General features: G+C 40.4%; 1 protein-coding gene and 5 gene segments (V, D, J or C); all 6 read left to right on the plus strand.

Annotated features, from left to right (window-relative positions):
- The first annotated feature begins 351 nt into the window (after nt 1-351).
- LOC122129014 lies at nt 352-1,110 on the plus strand. The segment is given in 2 exon segments: nt 352-454; nt 590-1,110. Coding segments are annotated over 2 exon segments (357 nt in total).
- Nucleotides 1,111-1,836: 726 nt separating this feature from the next.
- Nucleotides 1,837-7,248, plus strand: LOC122129029. The segment is given in 4 exon segments: nt 1,837-1,949; nt 2,043-2,366; nt 6,316-6,428; nt 7,129-7,248. Coding segments are annotated over 4 exon segments (597 nt in total).
- Nucleotides 7,249-9,991: 2,743 nt separating this feature from the next.
- Nucleotides 9,992-10,609, plus strand: LOC122129009. The segment is given in 2 exon segments: nt 9,992-10,141; nt 10,245-10,609. Coding segments are annotated over 2 exon segments (396 nt in total).
- A 5,358-nt stretch (nt 10,610-15,967) lies between these two features.
- On the plus strand, nt 15,968-16,785 carry LOC122129015. The segment is given in 2 exon segments: nt 15,968-16,015; nt 16,146-16,785. Coding segments are annotated over 2 exon segments (366 nt in total).
- Nucleotides 16,786-17,436: 651 nt separating this feature from the next.
- LOC122129008 (immunoglobulin gamma-1 heavy chain-like) overlaps nt 17,437-27,882 on the plus strand; it is a 36,696-nt gene continuing 26,250 nt past the window's right edge. The window contains exon 1 of the mRNA XM_042704053.1: nt 17,437-17,531. Within this exon, the coding sequence (XP_042559987.1) occupies nt 17,489-17,531 (43 nt within the window). The 5' untranslated portion in view covers nt 17,437-17,488. The remainder of the gene's footprint in view (nt 17,532-27,882) is intronic.
- Nucleotides 23,240-23,749, plus strand: LOC122129016. The segment is given in 2 exon segments: nt 23,240-23,282; nt 23,418-23,749. Coding segments are annotated over 2 exon segments (366 nt in total).

Genomic DNA, 27,882 nt, shown 5'->3' on the forward strand with positions numbered 1-27,882 from the left:
AATTCAGTTTGTATTCTTTATATAGTGATGTTAAGTGTTATGTACAAATCGCTTTCTTTCTTTGCATGAGGACCCCATAAGGAGATCCCATTTCCCTCAGTTTGAGGTTAACACAGACCAGTTGGCAGATGCATCCTGTGTGTGTGTGTGTGTGTGTGTGTGTGTGTGTGTGTGTGTGTGTATGCTGTTGGAATAACTGAACATCAAAATGACATTCAGAATGGACGTTGGTGGGGAGGGTGACATAGGTGGATTCCAGCCCTCTACACAGTTCTAATTCTAGCATGTCATCGATACACACCTTTCCTCTTCCGCCATCATGCCATGCAAAACCAACAATCTCCTTTACATATATACATCTCCCAAACTAACCAGATCAAAAGGGAAGTAACATATCATCAATAGCTGAACATGAACATCATAACAGGAATCCTGCTGCTGCAGATGCTGACTGGTGAGTACTCCCAAGGTGTCACTGATATGTAATATGTCTATAAATATAAATGGTTCTCTGTCCAAATAGTGGACGAGAATATAATGTGAAAATATCTGTTTTAATGATCTTAGTATTTTTTTCTACATTTTCCAGGATTGCAGAGTCAGATATTGTCTGAGTCTGAACCAGCTGTAGTAAAACCTGGTCAATCTCATAAACTGACCTGCACTGCTTCTGGGCTAGACTTTGATGGCTACTGGATGGCTTGGATCAGGCAGGATCCTGGGAAAGGGCTGGAATGGTTGTCAACTATCTCACCTGGTGGTGTCACTACATATTATTCAAGCTCTGCACAGGGAAGATTCACCATCTCCAGAGACAACAATGTGGACCAGCTGTATCTGCAGATGAACAGCCTGAAGACTGAGGACACTGCTGTGTATTACTGTGCCCGAGACCCACAGTGACAGAAGAGTCTGGAGAGATGAACAAAAACTCACAGTGAAAAGAAGGGCACTGAGCTGTGACTGTCGGTTCAAAAACACAGTTTTACAGTCTTATGCCTTGTTTGCAGTCACAAAAGAGGCTGCCTTGCAGTACAAGAAATAACAGAGATTTTATTTTTGTTTTATTTAAAATAAATGATTAAAATGCACATGGTATATATAAAGCAATAAGGTGTTGCCTTTTTGTAGTTTTTTGAGTTACAACACCAAACCATTACACAACAATCGTGAGAAAGTCTGCTGGCACAATTAACGTTTTTATAACATGAACATCATTTTATAGCTGCTCACATAAACACCGTGCATTAACATTTTAATGCTGAAGTCCTCAAAATACATCCATCAATATTCATGAAATACCCATCTTAGTGGTCTTTCTGTGTAGGTAGAGATTGTGTAAAACCTATTTAACATCTTACCTGATGGTGCAGTGTTCCTGTGGTTCAACTGGTACAGCAATGTCATGGGTTTGATACCCAGGAAGCACACATCCTGCTAGAAATGTATAGATGTACAATACTGTAAGTCATTTTGGATACAACACTCACTAAATGCCTAAGCTACATAAACATCAACTATCTAGCAAAAAGAATAGCAAAGAGCATGCAGAACTGGAACATTGAACTGCTACTTAGATGTTAATGTACTGGGGCTTTTAGTTGCACATCATGCTAGGAAAATGAGAGTTGTGAGAACACTGACATCTGTGTAATAAGAGGTTTTAGGAGTGGGTACATTTACACCTTTCACAGTCCCGTTGTGACAGACAGTGCAGACATTATTTTCCCTTATGAAATCCTAAAGATGTAAATCTCTGTTTGCATCAGTGAACAAGGCCACTCCCTACTGCACGGGTTATGGCTTATAAATAGCTATTAGTTGGAGGATAGTCTCTGAATTCATATTGTCGAGTCATAACCTCAATATCTTCAGTCTTGTAATTGTGGACACATTTACTGAAGCAACGATGCTTTTAGGTGGTGGCATTGTTCTGACTTTCTTTTCATGTGAGTATTATCATCCTCTCCCTCCTCAAACACAACTGATCTAAAGGGTTCAGAAAAAAAATCATTTTAACGCTCTTATTTTTTGTCTTTAAGATGTTTATGGCCAGTCTCTGACCTCCTCTGGTCCAGTGGTGAAGAGACCTGGAGAGGCAGTCACTCTGTCCTGCTCTGTGTCTGGGTTTTCCATGAGCAGCTACTGGATGCACTGGATCCGTCAGAAACCAGGAAAGGGACTGGAGTGGATTGGGTATATTGATACAGGCACTGGCACAACATTTGCCCAGTCTCTCCAGGGCCAGTTCTCCATCACCAAAGACACGAACACACTGCACTTACAAGTGAAAAGCCTGAAAGCTGAGGACACAGCTGTTTATTACTGCGCTCGAGATACACAGTCACACAAGGGCCTGCAGAGCTGTACAAAAACATCTCTGAAATCTGTCACTACATAGGGAACTGAGATGTTAATATACCTGAATAAAATATTTTCTCTCAAGGTGAAAAGTTGATCTACAATGTTATTTAATTATAGAGCTTTCTCTCCATCTATCAGTTCAAATTCTAACCATTTAACAGAACCAACTCTGGCCAAAGCTTGCAAAAGCTCAAACTTTTTTTTATCTAACTCATACTCTATCAGCACCATTTACAATGATGAAGCTTCTGTATGCAGTTCTCTAACTGTTTCATCATAAGGGTGCAGTTTAAGAATTCACAAATGCAAATCAGGTAAGGCTGCAGCATGGTGAGTCTCTGACCCCTGACCTCTCTGACCTGTTGATGTCTAACCACCGTTGCAACCTTGGACATTACAACCGTCGTTCAGAGATTGTGTGCATCTATTATGTTCAAATTTTACCCACATCTATTATGCTTGGGGTCAATTTGACCCCCAGCAATTTAAACCTCCAAAAAATTATTATAATTCTTTTCTTTTTACCCACGTTTATGTGTCAGGTACTTTAGGTTTGTTTGTTGACTACCTAAATAGCCCTTAAAAAAAAACAATACCCCCACCCGTCCCCCTTATACAGTGGGGAAAATAAGTATTTGAACCCCTGCCGATTTCGCAAGTTTGGCCACTTGCAAAGAAATGTGTGATCTATAATTGTAATAGTAGGTGTATTTTAACAGTGAGAAACAGAATATCAACAAAAAAATCCAGAAAACTGCATTTTATAACATTTATGACTGAATTTGCATTTGATGCAGAAAATAAGTATTTGAACCCCTAGCAAAACATGACTTAGTACTTGGTGGAATAACCCTTGTTGGCAAGCACAGACGTCAGACTTTTCTTGTAGTTGGTCACCAGGTTTACACACATCTCTTGCAGATCCTCTCCAAATCCTTAAGGTTGCGTTTTCAATGGGAGGGTATGAGGGAATGAGGTTCAAGCTCAATATTCCACGTTACATGGCCACATCTATAGTCCCCTCGATGCAGTGGAGTCGTCCTGTACCCTTGGCAGAGAAACAGCCCCAAAGCATAATGTTTCCACCTCCATGCTTGACGGTGGGGATGGTGTTCATATTCAGCCTTCTTCCCCCTCCAAACGCGGCAAGTCGAGTTGATGCCAAAGAGCTTGATTTTGGTCTCATCTGACCACATCCTGTCTCCCAATCCTCCTTAGAATCATTCAAGCGTTCATTAGCAAACTTCAGACGGCCCTGTACATGTGCTTCCTTGAGCAGGGGGACCTTGCGAGTGCTGCAGTACTTCAAACCATTACGGCGTAGTGTGTTGCCAATGGTTTTCTTGGTGACTGTGGTCCCAGCTGCCTTGAGATCATTCACAAGCTCCCCCTGTGTAGTTATGGGGTTATTCTGCACCTTTCGGATGATCACCGATACCGCACGAGGGGATATCTTGCATGGAGCCCCAGACCTAGAGCGATTGACAGTTGTTTGGTGTTGCTTCCATTTACAAATAATCGCACCAATAGTTGTCTGCTTCTCACCAAGCGGCTTGCCGATGGTTTTGTAACCCATTCCAGCCTTGTGCAGGTCTACAATCTTATCTCTGATGTCCTTGGTCAACTTTTTGGTCTTGCCCATGGTGGTGAGGTTGAAGGTGTGAAGTATGATTCTTTGGACAGGTTTATTTTCTACACGTCACCAGTTGAGATCAGGTGTACCTTGTTAGGCCTAATGAGGACTAATCTGTGTGCTTCTTGGGCACATAACTGGTCATTGGGAGCCAGAATTCTTACTGTTTGCTTGGGTGTTCAAATACTTATTTTCTGCATCAAATACAAATAAAGTCATATATAAAGTCATAAATGTTATAAAATGCAGTTTTCTGGATTTGTTTGTTGATATTCTGTTTCTCACTGTTAAAATACACCTACCATTACAATTATAGATCACACATTTCTTTGCAAGTGGCCAAACTTGCGAAATCGGCAGGGGTTCAAATACTTATTTTCCCCACTGTACATCCAGAATACATGTTACGCGACTATGGAGAAATATGCAGATCCCCATAAAATCTCACTGATTGACCTAAAATTGGAAAGAGATATCCTTCCGGTGTTGTTATGGCTTCATATTATTTCTAAGTACATATTGTTATTATCTATAACATTTGGATTAAAAAATATTTATTTTATCATCAATGTGATGAAAAAAGTTGATATTTCTTATATATTTTATACAATTAAAACAGCCTGGGGTCAAATTGTACGTCGCTTTGGACAAAAGCGTCTGCTAAATAACTAAATGTAAATGTAAATGTAAATTGACCCCAAACAACACCTATGCGTAAAGTATGTGTACAGGACATTGAAAACATATCATCATGTTCATTTTGTGTTTACCCAGTTGTCCCCATTAAATTAGGAAAAGTCATTAAATATGAAGCAAAAAAAATGATGTCAAACATTTATTTAGAGACGTTAAACATTGAATGGGGTCAAATTGACCCCAAACATAATAGGAGGGTTAATATACCTGAATAAAATATTTTCTCTCAAGGTGAAAGGGGATCTACAATGTCTGTTAGATGTCATTCAACTATAGAGCTTTCTCTCCAGCCATCAGGTCAAATTCTGACCATTTAACAGAACAAACAAGCTCTCAGCACCATTTACAATGATGAAGCTTCTGTATGCAGTTCTCTAACTGTTTCATCGTATGGGTGCAGTTTAAGAATTCACAAATGCAAATCAGGTAAGGCTGCAGCATGGTGAGTCTCTGACCCCTGACCTCTCTGACCTGTCGTTGTCTAACCACCGTTGCAACCTTGGACATTACAACCGCCGTTCAGCGATTGTGTGCATCTCAAAAGCATAGTTCCAATGATCAATTGCAAAGATGGTCACAAAGTTGGGTGGTTGGAACGACTACTTTAGACCGGTTGTTAGCAGCGCCATTGCTGGATATTTGTTGTTGTCAGCGTTTTAATAGCGTTAGTTTGACAAGATTGACCCTCACCCTACCTAACTGAACACCCACCAACTTAGAATTTCAGTTATCATATATATTAAAATGAATATTAATCTTGAGTGACCTGCTCAACCAAGGTGGTTAGACAACAGCGCTTTTGAGAAACGCGTCCTCTTACCACAGAGCCACTGCGCATGTACAGGTAGGCCATGAATATTTAATAAAATATGGGGACACAAAATTAAACTCTTCTCACACTCATTATGAGTTAGTTCGTCATTCTCAGCAATGTTAAGTACAAGGCCGCTCCAACAGCTGCTCTAGTAAATGTGTAGGACTCATTTTTACCCTCTACATTCTGCATTTCACATTTTTACTGCTAGTTGAAGTTTTAGTATTAAATAGACAGCTACAGCTACATGGGTCAGAAAAATTAAAAAGTAGAGTCAAAGATAATATATAGAGAAAATAATAATGCCTTGCACGCAGGTAACGGATAGGCCATATAAACGAATGCATATCATGAAAAATGTCAAGTAATTAAATGATCACGATTCCTTCACATTTCAAAAGAGCCAACATCTAGAGGGCAGTATGCTCATGTGAATAACACACACACTCACAACACACACAGATTCACACACAGCTCCTGCTCTGCATCCAGTTCCTCTTGTATGCAAACCCCGTCCTCCCTCCTGCCTTATAAAACAAACACACCTGAGTGACTGTGATCCTTCAGAAGCTCCTGAGCTCTAAACAGCAGAGAGGACCAGATAGTCACCGACCCGTTCACGTCTGTAGTACATCATGTTTCCTTCATGTCTGCTGCTTGTTGGGGCTCTATATGGTATGTATGTCACTGTCATATCTGTAAGGATGAGGAACACAAATACACATGACATAATGTGATTTTACTCATGGAATACACAGAATAATATGTGTCTGCTGTTACTTTTTTTGGTTTCTTTTTTGTCCAGCAGGTATTCAGGCCGATGAACTTACACAGCCAGCTTCAGTGGTAATCCAGCCAGGACAACAGTTGACCATCGACTGCAAAGTCTCTTATTCTCTGACTAGCTATCACACAGCATGGGTTCGACAGACAGCAGGAAAACCCTTGGAGTGGATCAATATAATCTGGACTAGTGGTGGCACAGCAAATAAAGACTCACTCAAAAACAAGTTCAGTGTCTCCAGAGACACCTCCAGTAAGACAGTGACTCTACGAGGCCAGAATATGCAGCCTGAAGACACAGCTGTGTATTACTGTGCTAGATCACAACAGTGATACAGCAAGCCTCATGCCAATACAAAATCTTTTTGGTCTATTTGTGCTTCAGAAAACAATTACCATCAATTGGCTACAATTTGAGGAAAAGATTTTCATTAAAAATGTCTAGCATTCAGTTAAGTCTTCCCTATCAGGAGGAGTTCATGCAAAACCCACATTCCCCTATCTATCTGTATCTTCAGGGATAAGGACACACACACTCACTCAGTGCTTACAGACATGAACTTCATGATTGTATCAACCCTGCTGGCTGCTTTACATGTGGAGAGTCAATGTTCAAGAATGCATACATTTTTTTTTTTTTTTTTCAGGTGGACATGGTCAGACACTGACTGAATCTGAGCCTGTGGTCATTAATCCTGGAGGATCTCACAGACTGACCTGCACAGCCTCTGGGTTCACATTTAGTAGCTACTGGATGGCTTGGATCAGACAGACTCCTGGGAATGGGCTGGAATGGATCTTGAGCATGTACAACTCTTCTAACATCTATCACTCTCAGGCTATTCAGGGACGGTTCACAATCTCTAGAGATGATGGCAAGAGCCAGGTGTATCTGCAGATGAACAGCCTGAAGACTGAGGACACTGCTGTGTATTACTGTGCGAGGGAGTCACAGTGACAGAAGAGGCTTGACAAAGACCTTGTTGCTCATTACACCACATAATGATAATTAAAACAGGAGTTCACATCGCTTACACATCTGGAGGGATAAACATGATAAAAAAAAAATATGTATGAAATTTATTATGAATTTATTATTATTATGATAGCATCACTTAGCTATCATGTTATGTCATTTCACCATGTTATCAGAATACTTTAGTTATTGAATCGTCTCATAAAACTTGTAGAGTGTCATGAGATACTGAAACCCCTCACACATGTCGGGCACCATTAAGGCTGTAGGAGCGACCTATACTGGACAGTCTATCCGTGTGCAGAAGGGCTTGGGATCCTGGACCAGTGTGTTAGGGCTCTAATATCTGGATGTGGGAAGCATTTTATCTTTGGCAGAACTATTTCTACCTTTAGCCCAGGTTACATGTCCCTTAAAGTACATAGAGCTCCTATGTGTCTTAAATGAAATTGCACTGATCATGACCATCTACAGTTAGCTACTTTATCTTAGCGGAGGTTGTCAGTGTAGAACAAAAACAGCAGGGGGCAGTGTCATAGGCGGAGATCCCGGGGGGGACGGGGGGGACGTGTCCCCCCTACCATAAAGTTGCCCTCCCCCCCCCCCCAACAATCATTGACATTTTTTTTATTTTTTTTTTTAGATTTTTTTTTTTAAATAAAAATACGACGACACAAGCGGTGCTAATTATAGATGTAAAACAATGTGTTTTTTAAGTGTTGAAAAATCATGTTCCCCCTATTCCTCAAAGTGGTTTGGGCTCCATTTACGAAGTTCCAATCGATATGCACAAGTATACATACGTTTATTAATGGATTGGCATGACAACGTGAACGTTTGCCGATAACACATGCATGCCAGTAATTAACACAGTTAAGATAGCTAGCTAGACAGTCTAGGACACTGTCCTGTCAGGGGCAGGTTCATGCTAGTTAATAAACGTAGGTCTACATCTCAGTGCCTCTCCAGTTTTGTTAAATTATCTGAAGTTAAATGAATGTCATCTTTTTCTGAAGTCCATGAACTATGCTGGTATTGTAACATGGAGTGACAGTGGCGCAGGAGGTAGAGAGGTTGTATTATAATCAAAAGGTTGCTAGTTCGATTCCCTGTTGAGCTGTTTTATAACTTATTTTGAGCATCAAGTTCTCTTGAACTTTGGACATTATTTGTCTGTGAATAGATATTTTGTGTTAGTACATTCAATGCTGTTTAGATAATTCTAAAATTACTTCGAATTTCTGTTTGTAAATGTGATAAGAGTATTCGGTATTTAGCAGTTTATGCTAGCTCTCGTGAAAGCAATTTTTTCATGTCCCCCCCCCCCCCGGAATTACACTCTGAAATGTGCCCATGTATTGTCCCCCCCTACAATGAAATGGGATCTCCGCCCCTGGGCAGTGTTCTCTCTCACATCAGAGATCCAACCAGTGAGTTAAAAAGGAGGGCAGGTGAAGGGAACAGGCCAAATGTCCACCAAACAAAAAAACAAAGATCAGCTTAAATACGGCCAACAAATCTAAACCTCTCCAACAGTAACATACCAAAAATGCTCTGTGTTTGTGACTGAGAGAATTTCAGTTCTTGGCTGTGGGTAATCAGTTACTATATTCCTTATTTCTTTTGTTTCTAGGTCTCTCCTCGTTGCTTGTCGTATGCAAACTGCAAACACCCCATTTAAACCATGGCTTTGCATCTCAACTATTGTACAGACTAGTACAGCACAGAAGAGCAACTCACCCCCACCAGTTCAGCTCCAACACAAACCACCCTGACCCCTGACCCTGACCCCTGACCCCTGACCTCTGACCCCTGACCCCTGCATCTCTGCTGCTGCTGCTGCTGTTGGCAGCCTCCTGTGAATCGTCAAAGTGTCAAAGGAGGACATTATGAATTCAGTGTCTGCATTCTGAATGTTTATATTTCTACACGTGTCTTTTACGGGTGTGTGCAGTGCTGTTGTTCTTACTCAACCGAGTTCCATGACGACAGCCTGGACAGACTTTGAGTCTCTCCTGTAAAGTGGCTGGGTATTCACTCGACAAGCTGCTGTTCTCCTACACACTGGATACGGCAGTCAGCAGGAAAAGCACTGGACTGGATATCAGGCATAGACTATGATGGGGACACATACGTTCAGCATCTCCAGAGACACCTCCAGTAACACAATAAGTTTCCAGGGCCAGAATCTACAGGCTGGATTCACAGCTGTGCATTACTGATGCTCAGCTAAATAAAACGACTGCACCAGTCCATGGCGTTGCATTAAGAAAGCACACTGATAGAAAGGCTGACTTACTCACCAACACACACAAACAAACACACACAAACAAACAAGCAAACAAAAATTCAAATATTTTCTTCAAAAGGGTATTTTTTTAAATGTTCTAAACTTTTCTCAAGCAATAGTTTAGGGTGTGCCACTGGCTTAAACAAGTTCATGAACTTCTTAGACTCTCTTAGATTGATCTTGAAACAGGAGGGCAGAATAATTATAGTACAAAATACCATTGTGTATGAACACACTTAATACTATATGATATGTTGAGTGTATGGATGCTAAGGAGAAATGTTATTTTAAACGTTTATTGGTTTCCACCTTAAACGTAATGTAGGTCATTTTAAGGAGTATTTGCATGAATACTCTTACAGCTGAACGGGTCCTTGCTTTTATACCTGTGACATGAGCAGCTGTGTGCATAGATGCAAAGATGCTACTGAATGTTTGCCTATTTAAACTGCAGCAGTCAGACAGTCAGCTATTTCCACACAGAGGTAGAGAAGAGCAGGTTTGATTTAGATCCTCCCTGTTCCACTCCAGTACCAGCCATGCTGCCTGTAGTCCTGCTGCTGATACTGTTCAGATCTGCAACCTGTGAGTGAATGACACCACTATTAGAATTTAGTGTTCAGTCCAGCTGAAATGTGACTGTAGAGTAATTTATGTATAATTTGTTATCTTTTCTCCTATTTTTCAGTGGTCAGAGGTCAGATTGTGCTCACACAGTCTCAGCAGCCAGTGATGGTGACTCCAGGAGGAACTCTCAAACTGACTTGTGCCTGCAGTGGACTTGACGTGGGGAGCAGTTACATGCACTGGGTCCGCCAAGCTCCAGGGAAAGGACTGGAATGGATTATTTACTACTATTCTGACAGTACCAAGAGCACAGCCCAGACAGTCCAAGGCAGATTCACTGCATCCAAGGACAGCTCTAATCTCTACCTGCATATGACCCAGTTGAAGTCTGAGGACACTGCAGTCTATTACTGTGCTAGACAGTCACAGTGGTTAAACCAATACAACCAGCCGCACAAAAACCCTTCATGACAGAGAGACAACAGAGCTTCTGCTTCAGGCACCTGCTATAACAGTACATTCATTCATGTCTCAAGAGACACAAAACAGGGAAACACAGTGGATCTAATAACTGGATATAAATGATAAATAGACTATAGGCAATAGAGTATAGATACAGTTGGTAGGTCAATTATAGACTATGGGTATTTTGAATGGCTATCAGTGACAATGTTCCAGGTGTATATTAATATTACTCATTGGGTGGTCACTGTTCCCCTCTTGCTGTTAAATATCAGCATCTTTCTGTCTTTCTTCTTTACTCTTCCCACCAGCCTTCCCCTTCCATTCTGTTCAGAATGGACAGAGTGCTTAGTGTGTTTGGTGTATTTAATGGTTTCCATCAGTTTTGCAATTTGTGAAAATTAAAATGCTCATTCGTTTTCACACAGCATATAACATTCAAATGTTCAAATATTCTCTACCTCACTTTTCCATAACTCCAGAACCTTCAGGTTAATTTCCATAGCCCCTCGTTCCCACAACCAAAGGTCCCAATATATTTTCCCATGTAAACATTTAGCCTTTAGGTTGAGTGTGGTAACCTGAAGGATGAGAGCTATATCAGAAGCTATTCACTATTCTAAAGCAATGACATTTCAATATACAAGGGAAAATGGCTTGTGCCTATTTTGTCTGCGCATATGGAAATGATTTGTTTGGCCTAAGCTATGTCTGTATTTATCTGTATTTTGTGTATTTCATGAGTGTCAGGTAAATGTTGGTGGATATAATTGTATTTTACAAGCAGACAACCAGGTTCTCCTCCTCTTCCTGGCTCTATCAATCCAAGTTTGCAAAGCAAAGGGAGTTTATTTCTGTGGTGATATAACTTTGGTCCACTGACTCTACTGACAGATACTGACTTCACAACAAAGCAGAGATATGAACATGATGCGAGTAATCTTGATAGCAACCTGCTCGAGTGGTAAGCATGTCCAAAAGATTTTCTGCTTTGTGCTGGAAGAGATATTTGATATTAGTTTTTTCAGTTGTTTATGGCCAGTCTCTGACCTCCTCTGGTCCAGTGGTGAAGAGTTCTGGAGAGTCAGTCACTCTGTCCTGCTCTGTGTCTGGGTTTTACATGAACAGCTACTACAGACCAGTCCTCCATTAGCAATGGCCCCTCTTAGATGCACTTATAGATGAAAAGCCTGGAAGCTGAAAACAGCCACATGTGGTCATAGTCTAGAATCCCAATGGCACAAATGACCACGGTGATGCACAGGAAGAAGCCTGTCACCTGCCACAAGGCCTGCATGCATCATTGTGAACAGTTTAGTTATATCTGACGACAAAGACATCATGGTGAAAACTTTAGTTATATCTTTAGTTAAATAAATGCCAATAAATTCTGTAATTTGTAATAAAATCTTACGACAAAGACATCATGGTGAAAACTGGCTGAACCTAACTGACACTGGCTAGGCTGGCCCTGCATTCACAAACTCTCATTCACAATGCAGTGTCATTTGCATACCAACGTGACAGCCAAGGAGTTTAAAAGTATTGCCTGAAGACACTGAGATAATATGATATGGTAATTTATCATCTCAACTGCTTTTGGATTTTTCTTGTTTTTACTTTTCTTACATTTATACTAGTATGATTTTAACACATGCATCGTCAGTTTATTAAATGGCACCAGAGAGAGGAATGATTCAAAAATTCAATAAATGCCAATAAATTCTGGTTATGCCAGTTGCCTTACCAAAGTTAATAATTAAGTGTTGAAAGCCCAAAGAGATCCCAAACATATTCTCAGTACTAAATAAGGTGGCTCTAATGGGGCACATAGATTTGTAGTAAACATAAAGGTTGCAATTATTATGATTTGATAGATATGATAAATAAAGAAAAAACTACAAGTAATCTTGTCGACACATCTTTTCCTGTAATACCCTATTATGTCAATAGGTGGCAGTGTAAGAGTGGAATAATTAAGTTCTGGTGAGGAATGGAAAGAGAGGAGGAGCACTCCGTCACTTATTCCATGCCAGCGTGACGTGGGCAGTCTATGCAAAGTCATCCCAACTTCACCATCTTATATACTCTCACCATCAAATTAAATTGTATGCAACGGCTGTTTTGGAGACTACATCAGTAGAATGGAGCTGAGGATCATTTGGTGCACTGTTGTGTTTTTGGTCTACCCAGACAGTATGTGCTATAGATAAATATCCAATGCAGCGCTGTATGAATTCAGTGTACTGTGGTTATCATCTTATTTGTTTCTAATTTGATATGTTTTACTTACAGGTGGTAGAGGCCAGACTATGCGTGAGTCTGAGTCCGTGGTTCTTAAACCTGGAGACTCCCACAAACTGACCTGCACGTACTCTGGCTTTAGCAGTGCTCCTTATGTAGCTTGGATCAGACAAGCAGCTGGAAAAGGGCTGGACTGGTTGTCTTATATTTACCCTGGCAGTGGGTCTATATATTACTCACAAGCTGTCCAGGGACGGTTCACAACGACCAGAGACAACAGCAAGAGTCAAGTCTTTTTACACATGAGCAATCTGAGACCTGAAGACACAGCTGTGTACTACTGTGCTCGTGAATCACAGTGACAGAAACAACTACACTGCTGAACAAAAACAACATGTGGTTTTCCCACTGCCTATGTGAAGTAGAAGACGATGCTATACTTCATAGCCAAATGTTAGGTTCAGTGGCGGTTCTACATGGAATTACGCCCCGGGCGAGACCCCCTCTGAGCGCCCCCCCACCCGTCGGAAAAATAATAATTCTTAAATTTTGTATTATTATTATTATAGCAATATAAGTGAAAGACAAACTTACATTTCTCAATTGACCTTTCGCTAAGCCCCGCCCCCTTTAGTTACTGTTGCTAAGTCGGACAAACTGTAGGAGCTGACTAGAGTTCACAACAGCAGCTATCGGTGTCAAAATGATATCCCAAGAGGCTCTAGGCAACTTTTGGAGACAGAAGGATCTGATTTCGTCTAGAAGCCTTCAAAAGGGACTTCATTAAGGTGGGATATGTACAAAATGTAAGAATTTACAGATCACAATGCAAGAAGGAGAAGCCTCATCTCACGGTCATCACGATTGCAGATAACAACATCCCATACCAGCATTGTTCATACACCGCAGGGAAAGATTACATTAATTTACCTTCAGTTAATTTAACTCATCTGGAGAGGCACTGAGATGTAGACCTACGTTTATTAGCTAGCATTACCCTGTCCCTGACAGAGCTACGCTAGGACACTGCCATGTCAGTTAACGGACAGTGTCAAACATCGGCCATTCTGTTAAAAAAATAAAATGCTGAATTTAATAATGGATTAACAATCGATATGCTCAGTTTAATAATGGATTAACATGACAACGTGAATGTTTGCCGATAAAACACGCAGTCCGATAATTAACACCGTTACAATAACTGTCTAGCTAGCTAGCGCAGCTAGTGAATATAGCTAACGTTAGCTAGTTTTAACCCAGATATAACTTGCCTAAGCCTAGTATAACATCAGTGGTGAAAGTAAGCCGGTACTGTCAATGACAATAATGTGAATAATGAGTATGCCTATGATCATGTAGGCTTAGTTGATTACTTTAGCAGAGGAAAATTTCAACCTAACAAGTTCCATTTGGGAGACCCAGAGGTGAACTGTCCCCCGCGCCCCCTCCCCTTCCCTTTCCCCCTTCTCACACAGGATCTGTACACGTCACCTTCTGAGCGAGCAGGGGCGCCTGCAGTTGCAGGGGGCGCCAATTTGCCAATTCCCCACAACGTGATATGATAGATAATAGAAAACTGCTTCGCGGTCCAGATGATTTTTTATTTTTAAGTGCTTGTGCCGCCCCCCGCGTGTCATGAAAAAATGCCGCCCCGGGCGGCTGCCCGGTTCGCCCGTGCCCAAAATCGGCCCTGGTTAGGTTGCAGGTGTACTGGTTGAACATGACTCCAGCACCTCTGGGTCTGTGAGGCCACTGGCAAGAGTTTGAGACCCAGCATGAAAATATTCTCTATACCATAAAACATTGGATCAGACAAGGTCCAGGAAAGGGGCTGGAGGGGCTGGCTCGAATTCACCCCACCTCAAGTAGTTCTACATACTAAGCTCAGTCCATTCAGGGAAGATTAATAATTTCCAGAGACAACAGCAAGAAGCAGAGTTACCTACAGATGAACCGCCTGAAAACCGAAGACTCTGCTGTGTACTACTGTGCTTGATAGCCACAGTGAGAGTTAAAGCTTAAGTGCAGCACAAGAACACATGTGATTTTTTTTTTACTGCAGTTCAGATAGGACCAAAATACACAACCTTTCCTTGTAAAAAAAAATGATAAATGTTCTCGCATAACGCAAAGTATTATTTGTTCACCTTAGTGTTTATTTATTCATTAATTATTTATTTATTTACCCACCAATCTTTTATCTACTGTGACGATACACTTCAGCCTTTCATTGAAGAAACTCACAAACTCACATCATAACTATTGCATTGAAACATGCCACATCCAGACATCAAACATCACATGTGACATTGCGTACTGAGCACAATATTAGCGTCTTTTATCCCTTTCATGCCACTTGCATCCCTTTGTCTGAGTGTTTCAGCGGTGCCGTTAAGTTGTGGAGTGGTGGACTGATAAAAATAAAATATCTACATTACAGGTATATACTGTACTGTACAGTTACAGCTAAAAAAAACTCAATCATAAATGTTGTCATAATAATTTTTTCACCTTAGTATTTATTTATTCATAAATTATTTATTTATTTACCCACCAATCTTTTGTCTACTGTGACGATACACTTCAGCCTTTCATTAAAAAAACTCATCATAACTATTGCATTGAAACATGCCACATCCAGACATCAAACATCACAATAGCTGACTTTCAATGGCACAATAATGTGACATTGCTTACTGAGTTCAAGTACACAATTTTAGCGTCTACATCTCTAATGCCACTTGCATCCCTTTGTCTGAGTGTTTCAGCGGTGCCGTTAAAATAAGCTGTGGTGCTCAAGGAGTGGTGGACTGATATAAAGAAAATATATCTGCAGTTCAGTACATTACAGGTATATACTGTACTGTACAGTTACAGCCAAAAAATCAGACCCCTATTGCCTTCATCAACATGTTGAGACATTATGAAGCCCCAGACATAATCGTTTGAATTCTGCATAGTCATAATCATCACAGTTTGAATTTGCAACTCAGATTCTGGTTATTTTTCCCCTCTGCCATTGGATGATCTTGTCTGATCCCATTCCCTGTGTATAAAGCCCTGATGAAACAGTCCACATAAAGGAGCAGCGTCCCCTTCATCTGCCTCAGTTGAGCTGTAACAGCTTGACATCAGCACACATTATGGTTCCCACCAGTGTCTTACTGTTGCTGACAGCTGCATCCTGTGAGTCTCTCTGGAGGGTTGACTAGCAAAAACAATACAGCCATTAGTCTACCATTACATTACATTATCTTTATGTAATGAATGCATGCAACTAATAACTTGATTGTTTTTTGTTTATTTCTTTGTTTAGATGTTCAGTCGGATGTTGAGCTCACTCAGCCCAGCTCCATAGTAATTAAGCCTGGGGACCCTCTCACCATCCCCTGTAAGGTGTCTGGATATTCTCTTACTTCATGCTGTAACTACGCGACGGCATGGGTTCGACAGCCTGCAGGGAAAACACTGGAGTGGATAACAGACATATGGGAGAATGGACATATTTACAAGGCAGATTCCCTGAAGAGCAAGTTCAGCATCTCTAAAGATCCCTCCAGCAGCACAGTGACTCTGAGAGGGCAGAACCTGCAGACTGAAGACTCAGCTGTCTATTACTGTACCAGGCGACCACTGTGATACCAACCAGTAGAGGACCTGAGCAAAAACTTTACTGACACAATATAAATGCTCGAGTAGAATTAATTAAACATGTTTAAGCACAGTGTAGACAATTACTCAGCATATTACATTTCCGGGGGTAAATAGCATTAAAATAAAGTGAAATAAATATTCAGAAAATGTGAAATGGGTGGGCTCCATGTACCTATCCAAACCAAGCCCGAACTGTGCTGACATCACTAGTCCCTCTTGCCCCCTCTTGGCCAATCAACGCTGCAGTACTTATTTCAGCTGGTAGAGGGCAGCCTATGAAAACTCTCATTCACCTTTTTAACTCCTCATCAGAACACACTGCTGTGAAGTCTGAGCTACTGCGTAACACTCTACTGTCAAACTGTCAGTGACGGCTGTGTGGAAAACAAATGCTGCTCTCTGAAATAGAGAAGGTGTCACTACCACTGGTGAGCTATTGCAGGCTATCAACATTCTTTGTTGCAACATATATGTATGAATAATATTAATATATTAAAACTTCTTGAGTTACAACACCAACCATTATACAACAATTGTGACAAAAAAGTCTGCTGGCACAATTATGTTTTTATAACATATATAATTGTATAGCTGTTCACAAAAACATCTTGCATTAACACCTTAATCCTGAAGTCCTCAAAATACATCCATCAATACGCATGAAATACCCATCCTAATGGTCTTTATTTGTTCTGTGTACGTAGAGATTGTGTATTTAGCACATCATGCTAGGAAAATGAGAGTTGTGAAAACACTGACATCTGTGTAATAAGAGGTTTTAGGAGTGGGCACATTTACACCTTTCGCAGTCCCGTTGTGACATGAAGACATTATTTTTCCTTATGAAATCCTAAAGATGTAAATATCTGTTTGCATCAGTGAACAAGGCCACTCCCTACTGCACGGGTTATGGCTTATAAATAGCTATTAAACACTGAATTCATATTGTCGAGTCATAACCTCAATATCTTCAGTCTTGTCATTGTGGACACATTTACTGAAGCAATGATGCTTTTAGGTGGTGGCATTGTTCTGACTTTCTTTTCATGTGAGTATTATCATCCTCTCCCTCCTCAAACACAACTGATCTAAAGGGTTCATAAGACTGGTGGTAATTTCATTTTAACGATTTTTTTTGTCTTTAAGATGTTTATGGCCAGTCTCTGACCTCCTCTGGTCCATTGGTGAAGAGACCTGGAGAGGCAGTCACTCTGTCCTGCACTGTGTCTGGGTTTTCCATGAGCAGCTACTGGATGCACTGGATCCGTCAGAAACCAGGAAAGGGACTGGAGTGGATTGGGTATATTGGTGGTGGCACTAGCACAAATTTTGCCCAGTCTCTCCAGGGCCAGTTCTCCATCACCAAAGACACCAACACTCTGCACTTACAAGTGAAAAGCCTGAAAGCTGAGGACACAGCTGTTTATTACTGCGCTCGAGACACACAGTCACACAAGGGCCTGCAGAGCTGTACAAAAACAACTCTGAAATCTGTCACTACACAGGGAACTGAGATGTTAATATACCTGAATCAAATATTTTCTCTCAAGATGAAAGGGGATCTACAATGTGTTAGATATACTCAACAATAGAGCTTTCTCTCCAGCCATCAGGTCAAATTCTGACCATTTATCAGAACAAACTCTGGCAAAAGCTTGCAAAAGCTAAAACTTTAGGCCCCAGTTGTGATTTGTTTGTATCTGGTAATGCACATCAACACTCTTTCAGCACCATTTACAATGATGATGCTACTGTATGCTGTTCTCTAACTGTTTCATCATATTTGTGCAGTTTAAGAATTCACAAATGCAAATCAGGCCGCAGCACCCAAACTGTGCTGACATCACTAGTCCCTCTTGCCCCCTCTTGGCCAATATATATGTATGAAAAATATTAATATATTAAAACTTCTTGAGTTACAACACCAAACCATTATAAAACAATTGCAATCGCGCAAACAATTCTGAATGTCACCCACTGATTATGCCTTTAAGCAGAATAGCGTGAAAGAAAGCCCTGAATGATCCTGTCAAACTGTGTTGCATCATTAAATACACCACATAAAGGCACGCACATTATACTCTCTTTGCCTAATATTCACAGTAATGCTTTAAAATGTTTCAGTATATGTGTTGGGATTAGTTGTTAGAAATTCAATAATATATTTTGAAGTAAACCCCATTTACTATTTATTATATTTGATTGTGAATAAGTATAATATGAAATATTAGAATGCATTACTATGATAACCTTTGGAAAATAGGAAAGATTTTAATGCATTATAGGTTATTATAGATCACATAAGGGCCTCTACCACACTATAACATGTTATAAAGGTGGTTATAAAAAGCTATGGACATGTTCATATGTTTATAAGGATGGTTGCAATGCCATTATATGACATTATACATGTCATTCACATTCTGATGTGACATGACATTTCAAAATCTGTTTAATTGGAAATAGTTAAATGTGACATGATTTATTTGTTAACGGGTGTGTCACTGAAGTAACCAAACATGCTTGGCCTTTCTATTCTGTCTTGTCACAATATTCAAATGCCACCAGCCTCACCCTGCCCTCTCTGTATTTAATGTGAAGCACGAGTATCCCTGTCACTCAAACAGCTCAAGGTCAGAGTGGCGGCTCTTACCTGCTGATCTTGAAGACACATCATGTTTCCTACATCTCTCCTCTTACTGCTGCTGGTTAATATCTCGTGTGAGTTACTCATATCTTTTTAACGAGTAATCCTTCATTCAAATCTTTGATTTTCTTTGCATGTAATGATCTTATTTGTTTTCACAGGTGTCTATTGTCAAGTTCAGCTCAATCAGCAAAGTTCTGTGACCATACAGCCAGGCCAAGTATTGACCCTGTCCTGTGGTGTTTCTGGGTATTCACTCAGTGATTCAAGCTACTGTACCGGCTGGATAAAACAACCTGCTGGTAAAGCACTGGAGTGGATTGCACTCATATGCTATGATGGGAGCACACATCACAGTGACAAACTGAAGAGCAAGTTCAGCGTCTCCAGAGACACTTCCAGCAGCACAGTGACTCTACTGGGACAGAGCCTGCAGACTGAAGACTCGGCTGTGTACTACTGTGCCCGATACTCACCGTGTAGCAAAACATCACCATAGCAGAACACAAACCTCCCCGGAGGCTCCTTTTCAAAAAGATTTAACACAGAACCATTATTGAAATATCAGCGTATAATCAGGGTTAGGACCTGTCTGAATGAATGAGAGAAAGATGTCATGGGTCAGATCAGTTCTACAACATTGTATGACGTTCACTGCCTCAATTTCTAGTACGATGAGACAGAATTGATGCGTTTTGGACCAGGATACAGAACCCTCCCCAAAAGAGCCAACACCAATGGGGGAATATGGAGAACATCATGTCACACTGTTATAATTATTATAATTACAATCATGTATGAATAATGATGCAAGCATGTATTTATTATGACCATCGCTGCAGTTGTTATTTTTATCCTGCTTATTTATTTATTTAACTAGTAATCCTACATTTTTAACATACATGCATATTTCACACAACTTTTCAAATAAATGGGAAGTACATTCATACAAAGAAGCTCATATTGTTTCTTTATAAATACATGCAAATTTTACAAAACGCTCGAATTTAACACAATAATAAATCGGTTATAAAGTGCCTTATATTCACCAAACAGGCCACAAAATCACAGAACGAAGATGGCTAGATAGTGTAACACGATGGACTCCATACTCCTGTCCAATCCAAGGACAAACTGTGCTGTCATCGCCGGTATCTGATGGTCTCCTCAGTGAGCCCTGCACCAAACGTCACAACAAGAATTATTTCAGCCACCAGAGGGCAGCCGGTGCAAACGAACCCTCCCCTTCAACTCATCATAACACATTGTTGTGCTTGCTGTGTGTAAAGTTTGTGCAGAATAAAAATGTATGAGAATTGTTGGACAGATGAAATGTGTTAATTCCCTAGGTGTCAAAAGCCAGCCATCTTATTATATTTGTGAGTTAATACTGTATTTTCATAAACAGGAAAGAAGTAAAACATGTCATACTGCAAAAGAAGTTTTCCTTTTTAACATGACTAACCATTAAATTGCCCAGTGTTAAAATCTCTGTCTACTTCTGAACTGTATTTATCCACGCTTTTTTTGCATTCTCAATCATATTGTTGACACCACGATGATTCCATTTGTGACTGAGATCATTCTCATAACTCTCTGTCTGAAAGGTGAGTATGGAGGAATGACTCACGACGCCAACCTCTCACAGACTGACCTGCATGTACACTGGGTTTGGTGGCCATTGTTTCATTGCTTAAATCAGACGAACCCCTGGAAAAGGCTTGGAATGGGCTGCATACGTACAGATGACCTCTAAACACTACTCAGATGCATACAGATGACCTCTAAACACTACTCATATACATACAGATGACCTCTAAACACTACTCAGATGCATACAGATGACCTCTAAACACTACTCATATACATACAGATGACCTCTAAACACTACACTACTCAGATGCATACAGATGACCTCTAAACACTACTCAGATGCATACAGATGACCTCTAAACACTACTCAGATGCTGATTAAGGAAGGTTCACCATCCCCAGAGACAACAGCAAGAGTCAGATGTATCTGCATATGAACAGCATGAACTGGAGAACTGAACTGAACTGAAGCACAAAATGAGCGATGAGACATAGATTTAGCTAGTACTCAAACACCAGTTTGATACGTGATTATACATTAGTTGACATGCCAGTCAGAGAACATTAATCCATATATCTGCACAGATACCTGTCCCATCATGAATCATGGTCCTACACCAAACGGTGCATACAACACGTGTGCATGTGCAGATATGACATCACCTGTGTGACACTACAGAATGGCTCTGATTTACACACAACTATCAAACTATCGCCAACATTGTGTTCTCCTGCTAAGGTCAATACAGACTCATATAATAACACTCACAATATATAGACAGTAGAAACCAATGGTCTGTTGATAACTACGTAGAATCCCTCCTCAATAACATCCTCTTCAATAGTTTATGAAGCTGTAAGGTTGTACCACAAAGGGACTGTATTATGGGGATCTACTTAGAGGCCTTTGAAATATAACGGTCAAAAATGAGCTTTTCATGCATTCCAAAAGTGTTTGTCATCTAAAATGATTGCACAATCTCCATTTCAAGTCTCTCGAGGGCGTTTTTACCCAAGACTTTCTGCCATCTGTTTATCTGACATCTGACAAGATGTCTCCTCCTACTCTTTCTGCTGAATCCTAATTAGCCATCCCAAACGGGGAGAGTTCACGCACAAATCAAGAGTGTGGATATATAGCCCATGGGGCACCGGCACTGCATACGAGAAAGACAACAACTGTGACAACATGAACATGTTAACTGTGTTTGTCCTAATAGCAATATACGTTGCAGGTAAGAGCCACTCATTTTTATTTCTTTGTTTTATTAAATTGTAGACCATTTTCGAGCTAATCTGATTGATTTGGTCTTTGTCTGCAGATTCCAGGGGTCAGACTCTGACTGAATCTGAGCCTGTAGTTCTTAATCCTGGAGACTCCCACAAACTGACCTGCACGTACTCTGGCTTTAGCAGTGATCCTTGGATAGCGTGGATCAGACAAGGTCCAGGAAAAGGGCTGGAGTGGCTGGCTCAAATTCACCCCACATCAAGTAGTACTACATACTACGCTCAGTCCATTCAGGGAAGGTTCACAATTTCCAGAGACAACAGCAGGAAGCAGAGCTACCTACAGATGAACAGCCTGAAAACCGAAGACTCTGCTGTGTAATACTGTGCTCGATAGCCACAGTGAGAGATGAAGCTTAAGTGCAGCACAAAAACACATTCCATGTTTACGGATCAGGGGACAAAGTGTAACTGCAGTTCAGATAGGACCAAAATACATGACCTTTCCTTGTAAAAAAAAAAAAAAACTCAATCATAAATGTTGTCATAATTATTTTTTCACCTTAGTATTTATTTATTCATAAATTATTTATTTATTTACCCACCAATCTTTTGTCTACTGTGACGATACACTTCAGCCTTTCATTAAAAAAACTCATCATAACTATTGCATTGAAACATGCCACATCCAGACATCAAACATCACAATAGCTGACTTTCAATGGCACAATAGTGTGACATTAATGTGACATTGCTTACTGAGCCCAAGTAGACAAAATTAGCGTCTTTATCCCTTTCATGCCACTTGCATCCCTTTGTCTGAGTGTTTCAGCGGTGCCGTTAAAATAAGCTGTGGTGCTCGTGGAGTGGTGGACTGACGAAAAGAAAATATATCTGCAGTTCAGTACATTACTGGTAACAACAACAAGGCTGACTGCAGTCAGTTTTTATTGCACGAACAACTCACAGCAACACACACGTGTTATACTGTACTGTACAGTTACAGCCAAAAATCAGACCCCTATTGCCTTCATCAACATGTTGAGACATTATAACGCCCCAGATCCCCTTGTGATGACATCATCGTTTGAGTTCTGCATAGTCATAATCATCACAGTTTGAATTTGCAACTCAGATTCTGGTTATTTTTCCCCTCTGCCATTGGATGGATCTTGTCTGATCCCATTCCCTGTGTATAAAGCCCTGATGAAACAGTCCACATAAAGGAGCAGCGTCCTCTTCCTCTGCCTCAGTTGAGCTGTAACAGCTTGACACCAGCACACGTTATGGTTCCCACCAGTGTCTTACTGTTGCTGACAGCTGCATCCTGTGAGTCTCTCTGGAGGCTAGACTAGCAAAAACAATACAGCCATCAGTGTACCATTACATTACATTATCTTTATGTAATAAATGCATGCATGCAACTAATAACTTGATTGTTTTTTTGTTTATTTCTTTGTTTAGATGTTCAGTCGGATGTTGAGCTCACTCAGCCCAGCTCCATAGTAATTAAGCCTGGGGACCCTCTCACCATCCCCTGTAAGGTGTCTGGATATTCTCTTACTGAATGCTGTAGCTATGTGACGGCATGGGTTCGACAGCCTGCAGGGAAAACACTGGAGTGGATAACAGACATATGGGAGAATGGAGATATTTACAAGGCAGATTCCCTGAAGAGCAAGTTCAGCATCTCTAAAGATCCCTCCAGCAGCACAGTGACTCTGAGAGGGCAGAACCTGCAGACTGAAGACTCAGCTGTCTATTACTGTGCCAGGCGACCACTGTGATACCAACCAGTAGAGGACCTGTGCAAAAACTTGACTGACACAATATAAACAATATAAATTCTTGAGTAGAATTAATTAACCATGTTTAAGCACAGTGTAGACAATTACTCAGCATATTACATTTCCGGGGGTAAATAGCATTAAAATAAAGTGACAGTGAAATAAATATTCAGAGAGTGTAAAATCCAAACTGCGCTGGAATCACTAGTCCCTCTTGCCCCCTCTTGGCCAATCAACGCTGCAGTACTTATTTCAGCTGGTAGAGGGCAGCCTATGAAAACTCTCATTTACCTTTTTAACTCATCAGAACACACTGCTGTGAAGTCTGAGCTACTGCGTAACACTCTGCTGTCAATCTGTCAGTGACGGCTAAGTGGAAAACAAATGGGGCTCTCTGAAATAGAGAAGGTGTCACTACCACTGGTGAGCTATTGCAGGCTATCAACCTTCTTTAACCACCGGAGTACAGCCTGCAAGAAGGGAAAAGTGTGAATTATTAAAATGGTCATCACTTGTATTGTCCTTCTTCAAACTAGAGAAGATTTAATTGGGCACGAGTTTCTACAATAAAGACAATGAATGAATCAATGATAGATATTAACTAATATCAACTATTACCGTTTCATTTTAATATATTTTAATAGTAAGAGCAGCGGAATTAACATATCAGTTGAAATGTTTGTAAGCTCAGCCAAGAGAATGGAATAAAGCAAAATAAAATGCAAGCCATTTAATGAAACAAGTCAAAACAGTGACTTCTAACCAGTGAAAAGGCCAATGCTTGAGAATAAGAAACTTTGTGAGATCAACGACATCTAAATGTGGAGAGCCTCTATTCCCCTTTATGAAAGTCAAGAGGGCTGTCTATGCAAAGTCATGCTTCACTTCACTCCTTTATAACTGCCCTTGCTCTATTCTCATTCCCCATTCCCTTTGATTGTCTTGCAGGAACAGCTACAGTATACATTTAGATAGAAGAATGAACAGAAAAACATTTTACCATTTCATTTTCATACTTCTATTTGGGCAAGGTAATGTGGATGTAACACTACACAAAACAGTACCATGTATAATATTGTAACATTCACCTCTGGCATTGCATACAAAGTAACCACTGTTGTACATATTATTTTCCAGGTATTATCTGTGATGAGATCAGACTAGATCAGTCTCCTGCTCAAGTGAAGACACCAGGAGGGACAGTTAAGATCTCCTGTAAAATATCTGGATTTGACATGAGAGGATACTGGATGCACTGGATCAGACAGAAACCAGGAGGGAACCTGGAGTGGATTGGAGCGATGAACTCTGGATCAGTTGATTATGCAGAGTCTCTGAAGGGCCAGTTCACCCTGACTGAAGACCTCCCCACCAGCATGCAGTACTTAGAGGCCAAGAGTCTGAAAGCAGAGGACACTGCTGTTTACTACTGTGCACGACAGGCACAGTGACTGAAGCTGGTGAAGCAGCTGCACAAGAACCATGTGCCTAAATTCTGGAGTACTTCAGAAAATATCCAGCAAAAACAAACACAAATGTCTACATGGTGATGAAGTTTAAAACAGTGAAGGATGCAAAGGAAGGATATCAAACCTCTGTGCATCATTTTATCCATCTTAATCATTGTCCTCTGTTTACCCTAAATCAGTGCTTGTCATACACTATAATAGTGTATATATATATATATATTCATTGACATTTTCATTGAATTTGAGCTTAGAAATTGATGCACGTGCAAGGTATAAATTAGTAATTCATGTGAATTCCTATCAGATGGATTTCTATTATCGATACTCTGAGGGCTGGCCAGGATTTTATCCCTCTTTACCCAGGTTTCCTGGTGTGTGTGTGCACGTGTGTGTGTGTGTAAATGTGTGTACGTACTGTGTGTATGTATGTATGTATGTATGTATGTATGCATGTGTTAAAATATGCTCTTTGGCCGCCATGTGTACATCTGCCAGCAGAGGTAAATATGGATAAAACACACAGCGTATTGTATTTCTGTGCTGTCCTGCTAACTCTAGGAGGCACCATAGTGATAAGAAAGGCAGGGTTCTCAGATAGGACAGGACAACAGATAGCTCAAAACAGGTAATCAACTGTAATCGAAAGTATTAGGCTCACTGTGTTGATTAAAACTATAAATAACCCGCCATTACATTTTTTTAACTTGTTGATCAGCCAACACAGGCTATAGACAAAATACCATTGACGCATAAGGTTGAGGTTCTAAGTTGGCTCTGAAGCCATTTATTGCTTTAAACAAGGGTTTGTGCTACAAAACTGAAAAAAAAAAAAAAGCCTGATCCTGGCACCACACAGAGTCAAAAACACGTGCCCCTTCAACCACACCCAGGTACCGTATCACTGTCTCTTACAGCCTCCCAATTAGGCTTCCCTTCAGTCTCCCAATCCGCCTCTAGAGGGGGTGAACGCTCTCAAACACACAAACTCAACAAACAAAACTGATAGATAAGAAACGAAATGTCACTTAATATTAAATACATGTCTGGTCTAAGAGGAGGGGTTATGCAAACTCCTCCCTCAGTCCAGGCCTTTGCTAACACATATTTTGCTGTCTTCTTTTGAACAGTGCATTTGTGATTTTGAAGTTGCATACAGTATATGGCATCTCATTTGCAATGAATTTTAGTACTGTCTGGTGTTCCATGGTCCTCTCCCTCATGGCCATAGTTGGTAAGTATTTGCTTGTTCTTACTACTCTATGCTTTCTCTCTGATATAATTCCACTAATGTTTTATACATATCAACAGGCTCAAAAAGTCAAACACTGACAGAATCTGAATCGGTGATGGTAAATCTTGGAGAATCCCATAAACTGACCTGCACAGCCTCTGGTTTTACATTCGGGGATTACTGGATGGCTTGGATCAGACAAGTACCTGGAAAAGGGTTGGATTGGGTTGCATCTATCTCATACTGGGCTGGAAGTGAAATGTATGACTCTACTGCTGTCAAGGGAAGGTTCACCATATCCAGAGACAACAGCAAGAGCCAGGTGTATCTGCAGATGAACAGCCTGAAGACTGAGGACACGGCTGTGTATTACTGTGCCCGACACCCACAGTGACAGAAGAGTCTGGAGAGATGAACAAAAACTCACAGTGAAAACAGGGGCACTGAACTGTGACTGTCTGTTCAAAAACACAGTTTTACAGTCTTATGCCTTGCTTGCCCCATGTTGGACAGCAGGTGGCGTCAGAGATGTAGAATATGGGGACATTTCCATGAACTACTCAACACCACACAATGAAACATTCATTAACCTGAAATCAGATACAAATGTTACATGTCTTTCATTACAGTGAAGCTGCAAGTGAATCAGTGTATGCAAGCATAATATCACAAAGTCAGTCCATGTGCCTTGACATCTCTTAGTAATAATGTATTATGTTGAAATTGATTAAAATAAATCATATTCCAAGGTAATACCACAAAACCGACACCAAAACAATAAAGTAAGCAATGATATCAAATCCAGTAGGCCTACATACACATTCATTTTAACTGATTCTAAGTACAAAGTCTCTGTTCAAATTAGGAGAAGAGAATATTATTCTAAATTTGAGATATTCTTCTAAAAGCATGAAAGTGTAATTTAGTGTAAATCACCATTATGTACAGTACAGGTGGGTGAGCTATTTTCTCACAGTAATCAGCCGGTGTGCTCATAAGATGGATGATTCAGACATACTATCATGTCAAGGAAGGATATTTCATGTCCCTAACCATGTTTCAATACTGATGAATTGTAGATTAACATTTAAAACAATCAAAGCAACAGTGATTATCTGCAGTATGAAAGCATCTAACCCATATGTAGGATGTGCTCATTCATTTTGATACTAACTCTGAATTCATAGGAGGTAGGAGTCAATAATGTCAAGTCTTTATTTGATCTAAACATTGTGTAATTACAACCGTTCAAAATATGATCTTTATTCGATAATTTAATTTATGTGCATGTAATGTAATGCATGACACAGAATGATCCACTAATTACTTCCTCAACTCTTGTCTCCAGCTGTCTGTCTTCCTCCCTCCCCCTCTCCCTCCCTCTCATATAAAACTTCTTGTTTGGCTTCAGATCTTCAGAAGGTTCTGGACTCTGGAGAACT

The sequence above is a fragment of the Clupea harengus genome, unplaced genomic scaffold, assembly GCF_900700415.2.
Source record: "Clupea harengus unplaced genomic scaffold, Ch_v2.0.2, whole genome shotgun sequence".
NCBI classification, from domain to species: domain Eukaryota; kingdom Metazoa; phylum Chordata; class Actinopteri; order Clupeiformes; family Clupeidae; genus Clupea; species Clupea harengus.